This window comes from Pseudopodoces humilis, chromosome 1 (assembly GCF_049639895.1).
Source record: "Pseudopodoces humilis isolate 2021_Gansu_Grassland_sample_001 chromosome 1, ASM4963989v1, whole genome shotgun sequence".
Lineage (NCBI taxonomy): Eukaryota > Metazoa > Chordata > Aves > Passeriformes > Paridae > Pseudopodoces > Pseudopodoces humilis.
In genome coordinates this window covers 100,483,108-100,498,439 of record NC_142200.1, presented here as the reverse complement: position 1 = coordinate 100,498,439, position 15,332 = coordinate 100,483,108, and the positions used below count along the sequence as shown (strand labels likewise).

General features: G+C 41.1%; 1 protein-coding gene across 1 annotated transcript in view; it reads left to right on the top strand.

Annotated features, from left to right (window-relative positions):
- LANCL2 (LanC like glutathione S-transferase 2) overlaps positions 1–15,332 on the top strand; it is a 33,167-nt gene that overhangs the window by 12,993 nt on the left and 4,842 nt on the right. Inside the window, exons 3-8 of the mRNA XM_005519096.3 lie at positions 2,430–2,637; positions 4,850–4,997; positions 5,620–5,766; positions 9,425–9,607; positions 11,802–11,978; positions 15,210–15,282. Of these exons, the coding sequence (XP_005519153.1) occupies positions 2,430–2,637; positions 4,850–4,997; positions 5,620–5,766; positions 9,425–9,607; positions 11,802–11,978; positions 15,210–15,282 (936 nt within the window). The remainder of the gene's footprint in view (positions 1–2,429; positions 2,638–4,849; positions 4,998–5,619; positions 5,767–9,424; positions 9,608–11,801; positions 11,979–15,209; positions 15,283–15,332) is intronic.

Here is a 15,332-nt window from a genome sequence, read left to right as displayed (position 1 = left end):
CTCCTGTGGATATGGTTCTGAATAAAAGTATTTAAATGATCAGGCTTTTAAAATACTTAATGCAGATACTTTTCCTTGCTTTTTGCTGCATTTTGCTAGTGTTCAAATCAGAAGGCAAAAGTAGTGCTGTAAACAACTGCCCTGCTTTTTATGTACCAAGTCTAGACAAATCCTGTTGGCAGTGCAGTCGTGAGCACTGGCTTGCATTTTGTGAGACATCTTTAAAATCTTGGAAGATCTACTGTTGGCATGTGGCAATCATACGACACATGTCAGAGTCCATCTTACTTACACAAGTACTATTTTACATGCCAGACCTCTTGGAGGAGCCATTTTAAGGGTGTTGCACTGAGAAACACTAGGAAGGATTAGATGAACTGGACTTCGTGGCTACATTTCTAATCATCCTTTGATCAAGCCAAGATATTTACGCATTTGTTGCAGCATAAAAAAGGGTTCCACAAATCCCTGTAAACAGCTCACAGGTTCCCAGATATTGAACTGGGCTACCCAAGCTTTGCAGCCTTCTGGTTAGATTTACCTAGAAAGGCTAGCTCAGAGCCTGCCCAGGGAAAGATTGAGAATGTACCTCTCTTGTGGTGCTGCTGTTCTTGTACTACTGAGGTAGCCTCTCTGTGAGCTAAGTGGGCCTTGTGTGTACTTGGCTTTGGATGAGGCTCAGGAGAATGCTCCCTCCATTCAGAAATGGGTTTGAGTTACAGTGTGGTCTGGAGATACGTGATTTACTTCTGAATGTGTATGCTTGCAGTTGGCCAATAGCCATCCACTTAGATGGATTTGTTTCACTTCCTTCACCCTACTTTGTTGTTATTTCTAAGGTTTTGGTTTATTTTAATGGAAACCTATGTAATGAGTTTAGTGGAGTGAAGCTTGATAGTACCTCCTGGCATTCTTCAAGCCCTGGTTTGACTTCTGGCTTTTACAAACCAGCTTTACTTGTACAAACTTGTAATCTTGTGAAATACTTTTAGGGGCTGTGAAAAACTTAGCAACTTGAATCCCAAAACTCATCAAAAGATTCTTTTACAAATCAAATAGGAAGTCACTTCTTGCATATAATAGATGAGTATTGTATAGTTAGTGTACTCAGTCACATGTGTGCTTGTTAGCTCAAATTTTTGAATCTTCAGTGATTTCTTTGTGTAGTGGGTTGATGCTGGCTGAATGCAGAGCACCTGCAAAGCCTGTCTCTCACAGGAAAGAGGAAAATACAACAAAGGCTTCATGTGTTGAGATAAGGATCAGGAGAGATTACTCACTGAATACCATCATGGCCAAAGCAGGCTAGGATTAAATATATTAACTGCATTTATTGCTAACAAAATCAGAGCAGGATAATGAGAAGTAAAATAAGACCTTCAAAACACCTTCCTCCCACCTCTCCCTTTTTCCCAGCTCTGCATCCTCCCCCAGCAGCACAGGGAAACAGAGAATGCTTGTTATGGTCAGTTCATCATCCATGGTTTCATCTGCTGCTCAGGGGGAAGAATCATTCCCCTGCTCCCCTACAGGGTCCCTCCTACAGGAGACAGTTCTCCGTGAACTTCTCCAGTGTGAGTCCATCTCACAAGCAACAGCTGTCTGCAAACTGCTGCAGCATGGGTCACTCCTCCATGGGGTGCAATCCTTCAATCACAAGCTGCTCCAGCATAGGGTGCTGGGTACTCTCTCCTCAGGGATTATAGCCTCCTTCCAACAGGTCACAGCCTCCTCTTAGGTGTGCTTCATGAGTCTTCTCTGTGGGCTCCATGGTCCTCCGTGGGCTGCAGAGGAATCTCAGCTCCAGTGCCTGAAGCTCCTCCTCCCTCTCCTTCTTCATTAACCTTGGTGTCTGCAGCATTGTTCCTCTCACATGTTCTCACTCTGCTCTTCTCTGGCTGCAATTACAACTGCACAATAACTTTTTTAACTCTTCTTCCTAAATCTGTTATCACAGAGGTATTACAACTATTTCTGATTGACTCAGCCTTGACCAGTGGCATATCAGCCTTTAGAGCCACCAGGGATTGGCTCTGCCAGACACACAGGAACCTTCCAGCAGCTTCTTACAGAAGCCACCCCTGTAGCCCCTTGCTACCAAAGCTTGGTTATGCAAACCCAGTACAGTTTGCTGAGTGTTGAGGCCTGTGTCATGAGCTTTCTTCATTTTTTTTTTTTGTAAATTGAGATTCTACTATTGGCTTTAGTCTGATAATTTTTATTTTTGCCACAATCCAATAGAAATGTCATCCAAATAGTGGCCCAGTGACTTCACACTGCATAAGCTAGGACCCTTGACTGATATGTGTTTATTGCCAAAATACCTGCTCACATTTGAGTTACTGGTTCAGAGGCACCAAAGAGGGGAATATGATACACTTAGAAAGAAATGTAAGTGAAACTCTCTCTTTTTCTTGTGTTTATTTCAGGTATTGCCCTCTTATATCTGCAACTGTACCGTGTCACAAAAAACCAGAGCCATTTGCAGCGATCTCTTGATTATGTGAAGAGAATCCTTCGCAATCTGAATGGCAGAAGAGTTACTTTCCTCTGTGGTGATGCTGGGCCATTAGCAGTGGGTGCAGTGGTTTACCACAAACTGAAAAATGACAGTGAATCTAAAGAATGTGTTGCCAAGTAAGTGGCTGATGGTGGGAAATGTCATGCCCTTCATTTGCAGAGAGCATTGGTTCAGTAACTTTTGCAAGTAAAATTTTAGAGGACAGGATTAAAGAATGGACACTTTTTCCCATTATAAGTTTTCAGTACAAGAATACAAAATAGGCTTTATCTTTATTAAAGCTGGCTCGCACTTGATTCATTTTTAGTGCGTTATCTTGAGTCCTCTATCGCTGTTAGGACAGGATGTCCTGGGCATATCTGTAGTGCACATACGTTCTGATTTTGTCACATTTGAAGTGACATTTAACAAAAGCCACAAGCTTGTCATTGGCAATATGTAGTGCTTGTGCAGCATGTGATACTTTCTGTAAAGAGTGAGTCTTAATTGCAGATTCATTACAAAACATGTGTGCTGCAGGATCTGGAAGCAGCCAGACAGAAACACGGTGTATGGGATTGATATGTAACAAAAATTTAATGTAACAAAAAGGAAGTATTTGCAGGAGTAAATTTGTAAAGGCAAGGGATTTAATTAGGTCAAAGGCATATGATGGGTGACCTGAAAAAAATCTAGTAATTTTTAAAGTAATCTAAATGGAACAAATGTCTCAAGAAATCCCATTTAGATGGGCTTCATTAGAGAGCTGACTGTGCCTTTGCTGGTACAGTTTGCTATGCCAGCAAGGGCTGGAAGCCCTGGAACCCTGTGGGGTTTGCATTCAGCACCACAGTCTACCTGCTAGCCGTCCAGCAGCATACCTCAGAATTTGCAATGAGGCTTATGTCCTCATCTCCATTCTGGTTTACATTTGGAAATGTAATTGGTCTCTTTCTAGACTAGAATCCTAGTGTGATTAATCTCTGATGCTGTTCCTGAATGAATATTTCAGTTTTGAAGAGAATGTTAGGTTTGGGGTTTTTTTCTTTTACAGCTGGCAGTAAACTTGGGCATGTTACTTTGAATGCAGCTCAGAAAGCTGTGTTGCTGTAAGGCAAGAACGATGAGTATAGCAAAATGAGATTAGCAGTAAATCTTCTAGTGTTGTCCCTCCTTGGAAAGTAATTTCTATGAAGAGTAGTGGAAAGGAGTTTAGTTTGATGGTTTATTTTATAATGTTTTTGTTTACAAATATATACCTGACACCAGCTGAGTGGTACATTAGAGATGTCAAAATAAAATCTGTGATTTTACTTTTTGCCTTGTCCAGTTGTATGAGTTCAACAATAAAAATTAATAGTGGACAATTTAGAAGAAAATAATTTAATTCTAAACCCAAAGCATAGTTCTGAGAAAGGAGATATAAAACTGTTTTTTCTGAGTAGCTTTTCCCTAGTATTAAGCAGGGACAGCATAAACACATGATTGAGGTCAGTGGTTTTGCTATGGCATGATATTAATGATAACATTTCTTCTGGGAAATAACAGCTGGGGGAATCTGGGAATTGAATTTGGCCTTAATCCAGATTGTTGTTGCCCCTCCCCCAATGTAAAATGTGATCATCACCATGGTTTCATCTAATTATCAATTTAATCATAAAAGATAAGAAGAGACAGGGAGGGAGTAGCCAGAAAACAGATCTCTGATCCCCACCTCCTTGCTAATATAGTCTGGTAGAGTATTAGCAGAGAGTCATTGTGGAGAAAGTGAGAGTTTTGATGGCCAGCATTTCTTGTTTCTTGTTTTTTCATTGCTAAAGGCAAGAAAAACACTTGTGCATTATAGCAGTGTCCTTTTCAAAACTGAGGTGATAAATGTTTGAGACAATGTGTTTTCTTAGGAGAGGGAATGACGAATGGCAATACTGGGGTTTTTTGTGTGTTTGTTTTTTTTCCCTTTCCTAAACATGTACAATTTAGTGTTTCTCACTTTGGTGAAATTCCCAGAGGCTCCAGGAGGTTTCTGTCTTTGCTGAAGTAGCTCTCTGGGCTTCTTCATCTCCTACCCTGCATCTGTTTCTGTCTGCACAAAATCCTGACAGTTGCGCTGATACTGACCTGGCTCCAGCTCAGAGTTTCCCATCTCCGAGATGGCAGGCGTGCAGAGCTCCTGCCTGTAAACCTGGCAGCCAGCTGGACTGGGCTGATTGAAGGGGAGTGGTGGGGCTTCACCATTGGTTCTGCTTCTGGTTGGATCAATGGTTTGTACAATGCACAATCCAGTGTGCATTGTACAAGCCATCTTCCACAGAAGATACTCTCTCTCCCCACCATCCTTGTCTGATGCAGGTTGTTGCAACTCCAAAGGACTGTCATCAGCACGGATTCTGAACTTCCAGATGAGCTGCTCTATGGCAGAGCAGGTTACCTGTATGCCTTGCTGTACCTGAATACTGAAATCGGTCCAGACACTGTCCCACAGTCTGTTATCAAAGAGGTAAGACATTTTTCTCTCTCCAGCATCACAGTATCAGTGAGGTTGAACTGGGATCACTCTCATTCATATTTCATGCAATTTAAGACAGGGATGCTGGAGAGAAGAGGGACCTAGAGCTGGGAACCCAATCTCATCTGTCCATCCAATCTCTTCCCCACTTTCCCTGCTGCCCAGCTGGGGCTGGGTCAGACCAGTGTGGGTGGATCTGTGTCCAGCCCAGAAATAGGTCAATATGTAACTAGTTTTGGCCACTTGAGACATTGTTACAAAAAACCCCCAAAACCTTAAGATGGAAGTGTGGAAGTATCTTAAGTCAAAAGAAAGGGAATTCAGTGTGGAGAGCATGCGTGACTGTTCTGCAGATACCAGAACCAGAGGAGCCAGGGATGGAAAGAAGTAATTAGAAATATTGATAGATTAAATTTCTACTCTTAAAATAGAAGTGATTTCATCATTAAGCAAAATACCTTTTCTCCCTTAACACTCAAATCCAAATGAATTGAATATTGTTTCCTATCACTGTATTGTGGCTTATTGTTTCTTGTGGATTTAGTCATGCAGAAGAAAACCCACTGAATCAAAGTAAGCAACACAGGTGATCAGGGTGTGTTCTTTTTCTTAGGTAATAGATGCTATTATTGAGTCGGGGAAAAACTTTTCAAAGGAGGAGCGGAAAACAGACCGTTGTCCTCTGTTGTACCAGTGGCACAGGAAGCAGTATGTTGGAGCAGCCCATGGAGTGGCTGGGATCTATTACATGCTCATGCAGGTAAGAGCATCTTCTGCTGGCTGGGGTGAAGTAGCAGTGATTTTTTTGTTTTGCATCAGAGGATCTTATCTTCAGTTTTCATGCATGTGCAGTGTTGTGCTGGATCAGGGTCTCACAACTTGGAGTTAGACTGAAGCACAGACTGTGCAGAGGTGCTGCATAAGGCTTTGATAACAGAAAACTGTAACTGCGATATTATCACATAAGAATGAAAAACTATAACTAGGATATTATCACATTAGAATGAATTAACTCTTGAATTGTGGTTCAGAGCACCAGCTTTTCAGGGTCCAGTTTCTTGTCCTCAATGAAGACAGTGAAGTTCTTTCTCTTATCTTCATACTTACTTCTGGTGCCTGCAGTTAGAACAGCTAAAAATTCACTTACTATCCATCACTCTTCAATTTTTTGCTATTTTTAAATGATTGCACTGCTAATGCCTCCCTTCCTCACTTCTCTAGTGATTTTTTTTTTCCCCACTGTCTTGGTGCTTTTGGAAGACTATTGTTTATCACATATTAGTCTTCAGTATGCTTTTATTATTTAGATGTTTTTCTTCTTCCTTAGCTCCCATATTTCTCACACAAAAGTCTGATGTTCTTTAGTGTATTTATGACTCCTGCTTTCCTTTTTCTGTTTTCCTTGGTGAGATTCCTCCCTTCTGTAAACCTCCTTTCCCACACTTAGATCAATTTCCCCTGCCCTAAGATTTGCAATAGGATTATGGTGTTTTTCCAAACAGACTTACATATCTTACTTCTACAGCCTGGGAAAAGAGCCTTAAGATTCATTATAGAAGATTGCCATAGAGCTGCAAAACTTCATTGCACCTGTTTCTGGTTTTTGAAGGTGCCACTGCCAGTCTGTACATCTTTGTAAATATCAATTTCCTTCCCAGCTCATGCAGAATGAGTTTTCTTCAGGCAAATGGAAGGACTGTACATCCTTACAGTCTGCAGCTGTGTACCAATGTTCTCTGCAGAAGTGATTGAGCTGGTATTTGGGGCTGCCACTGCTCAGCCATTCCTTGCTTAGCCAAAATGCTGCATTTCAGATTATCTTACACCACTTCCACTAGCAGCTGTGGTTAAACCAACTGACTTTGCTATAGAAGTAGCTACTGCTCTGCTACCTGGGTGTCTTAACCTCACTACACCTATTTTCTGCAGTGACCATCCCACTGGGGCCTTAGGCTGCTCTGATTTACTGTGCTCCTATCTTTACCTACTGCTTTATTCAACAAGATTATCCACCCCCTTCTGCTTCCTTCAACTTTCTGGCTTCCATTTTTTTTTCCCTGGTAGTGCTAGAGTTTCAGAGAAACATCTAGTCTTCTAAAGAAGGCTCTTTAAAGGCTCTATCCTTCATTTACTATTTAAGGCTCATAGCAGAAATAATTGCACAGTGCTTTTTGATTTGAGCAGAAGCTATTCTGTCTACATATTAAAATCCTAGTTATTTTTCCTTTACATGTAATTGCTACTTTTAAGAATTACCAGAAAGCCATTGTTTATGCAGCATTAGATTACCATCTTTTCACTGTATGTTAAATATTGTGAGTCATGCAAAATTGAGTCATCCACTGCAGAAGTAGATGGCATATCAGAGTCCCATCCTTTCCCCATCCCTCCCACACCAAATGGGGTGAATTTTGCTGTATTTTTATCAAAGAATTCAAGAGATGGTTTGTTGAGTGGTTATTTAATAAGAAAAAAAAGGTGTTTAACATCACACCTGAGATGTGAAGGTTACTGAGGCTAATTCCTGTATGACACCTGTATCATAGAATCACAGAATATGCTGAATTGGAAAGGACACATCAAGATCATCAAGTCCAGCTCCTGGCCCTGCACAGAACACCCCAAGAATCACACAATGTGCCCAGAGCATTGTCCAAACACTTCTTAAACTGGAGAAAGCATGTATTGCTGGAGTTATTTACAGGCTACTGGAAGAATAAGAGCTTAGCCATGTTAAATAACTCATCCAGGAGGTAAAGGGGGAATTTTGAAGTGCTAGCTAGGAAATCCCTACTCCAAGGTCCTTTTACTAACCCTGAAGTGCAAGTGTCTGTTTGCATATCATTGCTCTTGGCCAGAGATTCAGGACACACACCTGTAGGTTACTCTTTAACTGTTTGAAGTAAGTGCTGGGAACCTCAGCAGCTTGGGCAAAAAACTCACTTGTACTCAAAGCTTCTTGGAAGCACAAGGTAAGGAGGTTTGTCAAGAGCTCTGCTCTTCTTGGATTTACCTCCTAAGGATTTCCTGGCTGGGCTGGGCTTGCCTTGCACAGCTCAAGACTGAAGGCATTTATTGCTGGTGCCCATACTCTTTGCCGCCTTCTGCATGAGTGCCATGCGGAATTAAGAGTCTCAAAACAAACATTCCTGTGAAGCCTCCCTACCTCATAGGAAGGGTTCTGAGTGAGGGCTGATTAGCTTTGGGGTGTTTTTCATGACAAGCTGCTCTGTATTCAGGTGTACTTCTGATGAGCAGCTTGAACATTTCTGTTCCGCTCAGAAAAGTGTAGAACTGGAGTCTGCTTGAGGGCCCTGGTAGGCAGAAGTCTTGCAGAGGTTTTCTGTCTTAGGGGAAATAGGGGTTTATGGTTTCTTCAGGTTACTCAAAATACAGCTATTGAAAGTTTTCTTTCATTTGGCTGTCAGACTTTGAATTGTAGGAATGTGCTCCCCTGTTAAATACAAATGTGCTGGAGCTGGTGGGAAACAGTGGAATTGTATGATATTGAATCAGTAATAAAGGAAAGTTATTTAAAAAAATAAGCTCAGTTATTAGGCTGCTATAGGCTCCAGTGCCTGTGGTTGTTCCCACAGCTTGCAGAAATTCCAGAAATCACATAGATTACGTAAAAATAGAGAGCTCGGCAGTTAAAATGGTGGAAAATGGGCTGGTAGTGAAGGGAATGCCAACCAGGATCAACTGAAGACACAACAGTTACTTGGCTTCTAAACCTTTAGTTACAAGGATTTGACAAGGATGTAAATTAAGCAAAAAAACTAGGAAGAAAATTCTTAAGAGCAATTGAAGGAATTCAATTGAAGGATGAGTTTGTAGTACAAAGATGTTTAGATATTTGGTGAGGTAGCTATTGCTTCTGAAATTGGAAATGCAGATTTATAGCCCATAGCTTCAGGGAGCTATGTTTATGATGGAAAACTTCATAATCTCTTGCCAGGTATGCAGCTATATACACTATCCTTCATTTGCTGGGAAATAGTTATTTTTAAAACAGAATGTGTAACCCAGTATGTTTGGAAGCGTGTATTATGAGTACCATATGTACAAAACTGTCTTTCTTCTGTAAGTGTTCTCCCTATTTTAACTTATAAAGAGGGGTCAGGGAGTCTTCATACTCTGTTCTCAGTTCTTCCATAGTCTTTCTGTGTCACCTCCAGTAAGACAGGTAACAACTTGGTGCCCCAATTTTTGTCTCTGCAATGACTGAAAAGAGTGTTCTTCACAAGGGTGTAATAAGCAGGCAATAATTAAATCTGTAGGATGTGATTCACAGTATTTGGATCAAGGGCACGTATGTAGGATACTTGAAAACAGATTGTAGAATTAAGTGTTGATACACAATTTCTTACTACTTCTGTTGATGTGTTTAGCGATGTTTATTTTAATGTTTTCTTCAGCCAATTGCAAATGTGGATCAGGAGACCCTGACAGAGCTGGTGAAGCCAAGCATTGACTATGTGCGTCATAAAAAATTCCGATCTGGGAATTACCCGTCATCGCTGAGCAATGAGACTGACAGACTGGTTCACTGGTGCCATGGTGCCCCTGGAGTCATCCACATGCTCATGCAAGCTTATAAGGTGAATCATTCTGTGTTCATAGATTTCACAGATTCACAGAATATTCTGGGCTGGAGGGGACCCACAAGGATCATGGAGTCCAGCCCTTAAGTGGGTGGCCCATGTGGGGATCAAACCCACAATCTTGGTGTAATTAGCACCAAGCTCTAATATATATACATATATATGTACATATACTTTTGTCTTTACAGAGAGTCTTATATGCAGGCCTGTTTGTTTGTAAGGCTTTAATTTAGTATCTTTCTAGATCTAGGCTTTTGAACAAGAACCGCAAGCTAGACACCTAAAAATCTAAGAATACTTACATTGGTATATTTTAAAGAGAAAATAAGGGGTAAAATTGCTTCTCAGGGCACTAGCAGTTACTAGGCTTTCTTGGAAAAGAGACATATATTTAAACAATTTGGCATCAGAGTCCTGAGTGAGAACATTGACCTAAATTCTTTGAATCTTCATCCCAAGAGTTTTAACAATTATGTTGGTTTTCAAGAGTGTAAGTTCATGTGCCTTTCCAAAGAATGTTCTCCATAAATTACTCCTTTTTTAAGATATAACTCTTAAGAACTTAATGTCAGAGCCAAGATCGCAGGCCCCTACCAGGGCATAAAGAAAACTGCTGAGCTGCCACAAGCCTGCTGTTGGCCTTTCTCCATTCTTAACTAGGTTTGCTACCTGTCTTCTTGTGTGCTTCTGATTTGCATGACATTTGAAAGTATGCCATTTAATTAAATTTATGCAAATTGATTCTTGCTTTTGACAGCCCTCCTTGTCAGATTCCCTGGTTGGCATCTGGGTGGGCTGATGAAAAGCAGGGTTGGTTTATGGAACAATTACTCATGCTCCTACCTGAAATGCGAACTTCAAATTTCTTGCAACATTGCTGCATGTAACAGCAGTTGCTTTTTCTTTGGACTGTGGTAGGGAGATTGACTTAACACTTCTCCCCTCTCTCCTTTGTCAGTGTGATGCTTTCCCCAGCACAAAATGTTTTGCAGGTGGTAAGAGGGATAGGACCAAGTTCTGATTAGCAGTGTCCTTTTTGGCCTCTTTCTGTGCTTAAGGTGATGAAATGTATGATGTTTTTCTATTATTCTTTATATTCTGCTTTTTGAAGAACTGAAATAAAAAAGTTGGTGTGTTTTTGTGGGCCATGATTTCATACCAGGCATAGGACTTGTGATAACAGACAGCAGTGCTTGTCCTGGAAATCAAGTGCTGTTGCAAGGCCTTAATTCAAAATGCTATGGCTGAGTAGCTGGCAAGCCCTGATCAGAGAGAGGCACTTCCTTTATCGTGCATGTGAATTTAGGAATCTTGCATGTTAGTTGCTTCTATTATCTTATTAAATAGTTTGACAGGGGCTACCATCTCCAAAGGACTAAGTCTACAGTAGTGCATCGGGCTTGTTTTGTTGGGGTTATTTTGGTAGGGTTTGTTGTTGTTGGTTTGGGGTTTTGTTTGTTTGTTTGTTGATCTGTCAAGTGACAAAGGTTAGCAACAAAGCGGCTTTATAAAAGTGGAATCCTCCTGCTGTTAATCAGCTAAATTACTTGCTTTTGTTTGCTTCTTTCTGGATGAGCCCTCTATGTTTAAAGTGCATTTCAGTTGCAATAAACTTTGCAGAAGTGTTCCTTTGCTCAAACTGACTACTGCTTCTGAGTATATGCTATATAAATATACAAGTACTCATAAAGGCAGTGTAGGGTTCCTACTTGTATTTGTGACAGTCCTGTGCTATGCAAAGAGGTGTTCTTGGGCATTTTTGACATGGAATTGAAGGCAGACAGTGAGTAACCAGGAAGAATTAGTCACAAAGACCAGACCAGCAATTTAGGACTACATTTGATATCCAGTATTCTGTTTTACTTTTCAAATTCTGGTTTGGGAACAGAAAATGAAGAAAAAAGGACCACATACTCTTCAAATACTCTTCCAAACTCAAGTTGAATGTTTTCTTTGGGGTCCTGATTTCAGAAACAAAAACCTGAAAAGTTTGTTCTTTTACTATGTAGGGAAGGGAGAAACAACTTATTAAGAGAAGAAGGACAAATCTATGAGGAATGGATTACTGAAATTCAAAATAAATTTTACAAGAACTCCACACAAACAGCAAAACATCTCTCAGGGGCAGCTTCCTTTTGTTTTCATTAGTACTTCAATTGATGTGTGTTTATTCTCTGTTTTTATCCCATAGACTTTTAAAGAGGATAAATACTTGAAAGATGCTATGGATTGCAGCGATGTCATCTGGCAGAGAGGTTTGTTGAGAAAAGGGTATGGGATCTGCCATGGTACTGCTGGCAATGGCTATTCCTTCTTGTCTCTCTATAACCTAACTCAGGACAGAAAGTACCTCTACCGAGCTTGCAAGGTGAGCTCTGCAGCATCCCAGCAAAATCACTGCTCCCTTCCACACCCCAGTGCCTGCGCAAGGGTAAACTGGGGTGGGAGTGGGCTGATGTGCACTGGGGCTGGCTGGGGCATGGGGTGGGATATCAGGGCCCATCATTTGCTCCACTTCTACTCACACTTTGACTGGATGACTTCAACTGTGTGTGGGGGGCAATTACAGTCTTAATAAGCAGAGTGAGACACACAAATGTTCTGTAGGAGGGGAGGGACTAAATGTATTTAGAAGATAAGAGCCTGAAAATTAGCCTGCCTGAACAATAACAGACTGATGTTATGTGGTGATAATTATTCCACTGAGAGATCCACTATCCTCCTCAAGCAATACTGTTTGTAGTCTTTTGTAATTATTTGTTTTCATACTAGTGCCTGTTTGGGGCTTTTAGAGCTCTGAATTACAGTTATTAAATTGCTCACTTGGAGTTTTTTTATGAATACAAATTTTAGAAAAACACATTCAGAATTTTTCCACTGGAATTGGAATTTGACTGTGCTAACAGTTACTGAAGGAAAAGGTTTCTTCTGCCTGTTTCCTTATCTTGTAAGACTTTGGGTTGGTTTGTTGGATTTTTTTTCCAGTTTAATTGACTGACATGCGGTTCCATATTGTGTACACAACTTTTGAGCTGAGGCCTTTTACAAACTATTGCAAATGAAATTTGATGAGTTGCTTCCTAGGTGTTTTTTTGTGAATATTGGCCATATGTAAAATTGTTGTATTCATCTCTACAGTCGGCCTGTCCTCTGTCAGCAGAGCTTTAAAAAGCTGCTGTTTGTCTCACATTTACCAAAGCATCATGCTATGAGAACACCTGTAGGCATAACTGCATCCTATAGGGTGAAATAAAACCGTATTATTCCCACAGCACATGTGTGACTTCGTTACACATGGAGTCACCCATTGCTGATGTGTGAGCCACAGCACCCTGCAGGCATTGCTGGCAGCACTGCTGTCAACTCTCCATCCTCCATGCTGTCACACCTTCTGCAGCTCTGTGCAGCATTGGCAGCTCCCGTTGGTGCTGCACTTCTGGCCCAAGAGAGCCTCGGTTTTGTCCACGCCTAGGTAGAGAAAAGCAGATGTATCTGTCTCAAAGCCAGAAAGAGACTTAGTTACATCCCTTTAAGAAGGAAGTTGTGATACAGTGGCAAAGACCGTTCGCTGGATGTGCCCACCTTAGGCAGCGGATTTGCGGCCGCTCTGCCAGTCAGCATCTCCAGCATCCCCTTGCAGGGGAAATCTTGAAACAGGCAGAGGAATTTGCTTGTCTGGCATTCCTGAAATCTTTTTTTTCCAAGCCAGAGCAAGCAGAGGAGCAGACATGCAGTTATGTTGGTACCTAGAGGCATGTAACTGAGAGAATGAGATGGTTCCCCTCCCAGGGGTGCTTCTTCACACCGAAAACATCAGGTCTAGGGAAGGAGTCTTGCCTGGAATCCTTGGTTACCTCATGAAAGCCATGAAACTGTTTCACAAATGACCCGCAAGAATTTGAATAGAGGAGATCCCAGTTTTGTTCTTCACACTTTCATCTTCACAGTTTTCCTCTCAGATTATCAGACAGGCTCCCAGGAGGCTGAGGCGCTCCTAGCTGGCTGTCTGTAAGAGGAGAGAGTGGCTGTGGCATCCTGGGCTCCAGGTAACCACTGCATTGAGCCCTGTGCTGTTCAGCCTTGTGATTGCCACTGTTGATGGCAAACATGCCCAGTCTGTGTGACAAATAATGTCAGATGTCTTCCTAAGATACTTTTTCTTCTCCCCTCCCTCCCTTCAGTTAAATAAAGATACTGTGGCTTACTGGATCTGGGTTATGCTGAAGCTATGAACTTGCAAATGATGATTGGGTTTCAGTAGCCTAGGGTGCATTTTTAAAATTTCTGTTGCAGTTCTCAGGCTGGAAGTAATAATACAGGCTAGTGTGCAATTGAATGTGGATGTTGCAAGAATTGATTGTAGCTTAGAAACCTGCCATAAACATGTCTGGTCCTCACATTTAAGACGGGATTACATGGGAGAATTAAACCACAGTTTGGAGATTTATACCCAGAGGGTGCCCAAAAGTGTTTAATCAGTTCTTAATAACAGTGTGAATCACAATGTTTGTGTATGTGGTTTTTCCTTGTGTTTCTTGAAGACACTCACACACATGCACATATCTCTATCAAGAGAAGAAAAATTTGTCCCCTGCTAAATACTTAAACAGAATGGAGTGGGGAGGGGAGGAAGAGGAGATAGCATCCATTTCCTTCTAATGAACAGACAGCTGGTTCTGGGATCATGCTTACACCACACAGAGCCCCAGCTCTATGGCTGAGGCACTCTAGTTATGCTATTGCATTTGCTAGCAGCTAGACCAAATTGCAGGGGAAGTGGAGAAACCTCTCAGTTGTTTGCTTTGCAGGAATCTCGGTATGTATTTTGAACAAGCAGTGGTTTGCATCCAAGGACAGAAATGCCAGGGGAATTTGTGCCCCCCGGTTGCTCTGGGGAGCCATAAAGGAGAAGTACCTGATTGTTACTGAATTGATCCAGATGCGGTTTATAAGTCAATGTGTGTCTAATGTAGCTATTGCAGCAGTACTGATCAAACATGAGAAAGACAATGTTAACTCTTTTTAATGGTAATCCATCTCCTGCAACAAAATATTGGTGACCATAATTGTCTAACTGTATTTAAAATGATTTTTCATACGGCTTGGGGAGAGCAAATAAATAAAACTCATTAGTGACAGCTGAAGATTTAGTACTCTAAATTTGCACAGAATGTGCAAATTACTCTGAATGAGCACAGTAATGAAAGAAAACCAAAAGGCAATTAACAGCTGTAAGTCCTAAGTTTGTGGATAAATTAAGCACCAAGAGAGATAAGAGACTGATACAATATTAGTAAAATTTTGACTGAGTATATCTGTTCTGCCAGCATTTTTTCTTGGCGTGTAGCAGAGTTCATTTACAAAAAGCAGATGTCAGGCCAGCCTGTTAATGAAACTGAAACTCACTCTATGCTCACTCATATTTTAAAACCTGATTGTGGCCTTGTCATGGTTGAAGGAGGACAAATTGATCTCAGTGATTTATATGTTGTATGTCTGCTTACACTGATTCACATTTTATACCTATTAATAATACTCAGATACTCAAGCTTGCATTTAACAGTCTTAAATAAAAATATTTTTTTAATGTGTTTCCCAGTTTGCTGAATGGTGTTTGGAGTATGGTGCACATGGATGTCGTATTCCTGACCGACCTTATTCCCTCTTTGAAGGTAAAGTGATGATGTTGCAAACAGTTTTGTACTACAGGAAAGAGGGGCAT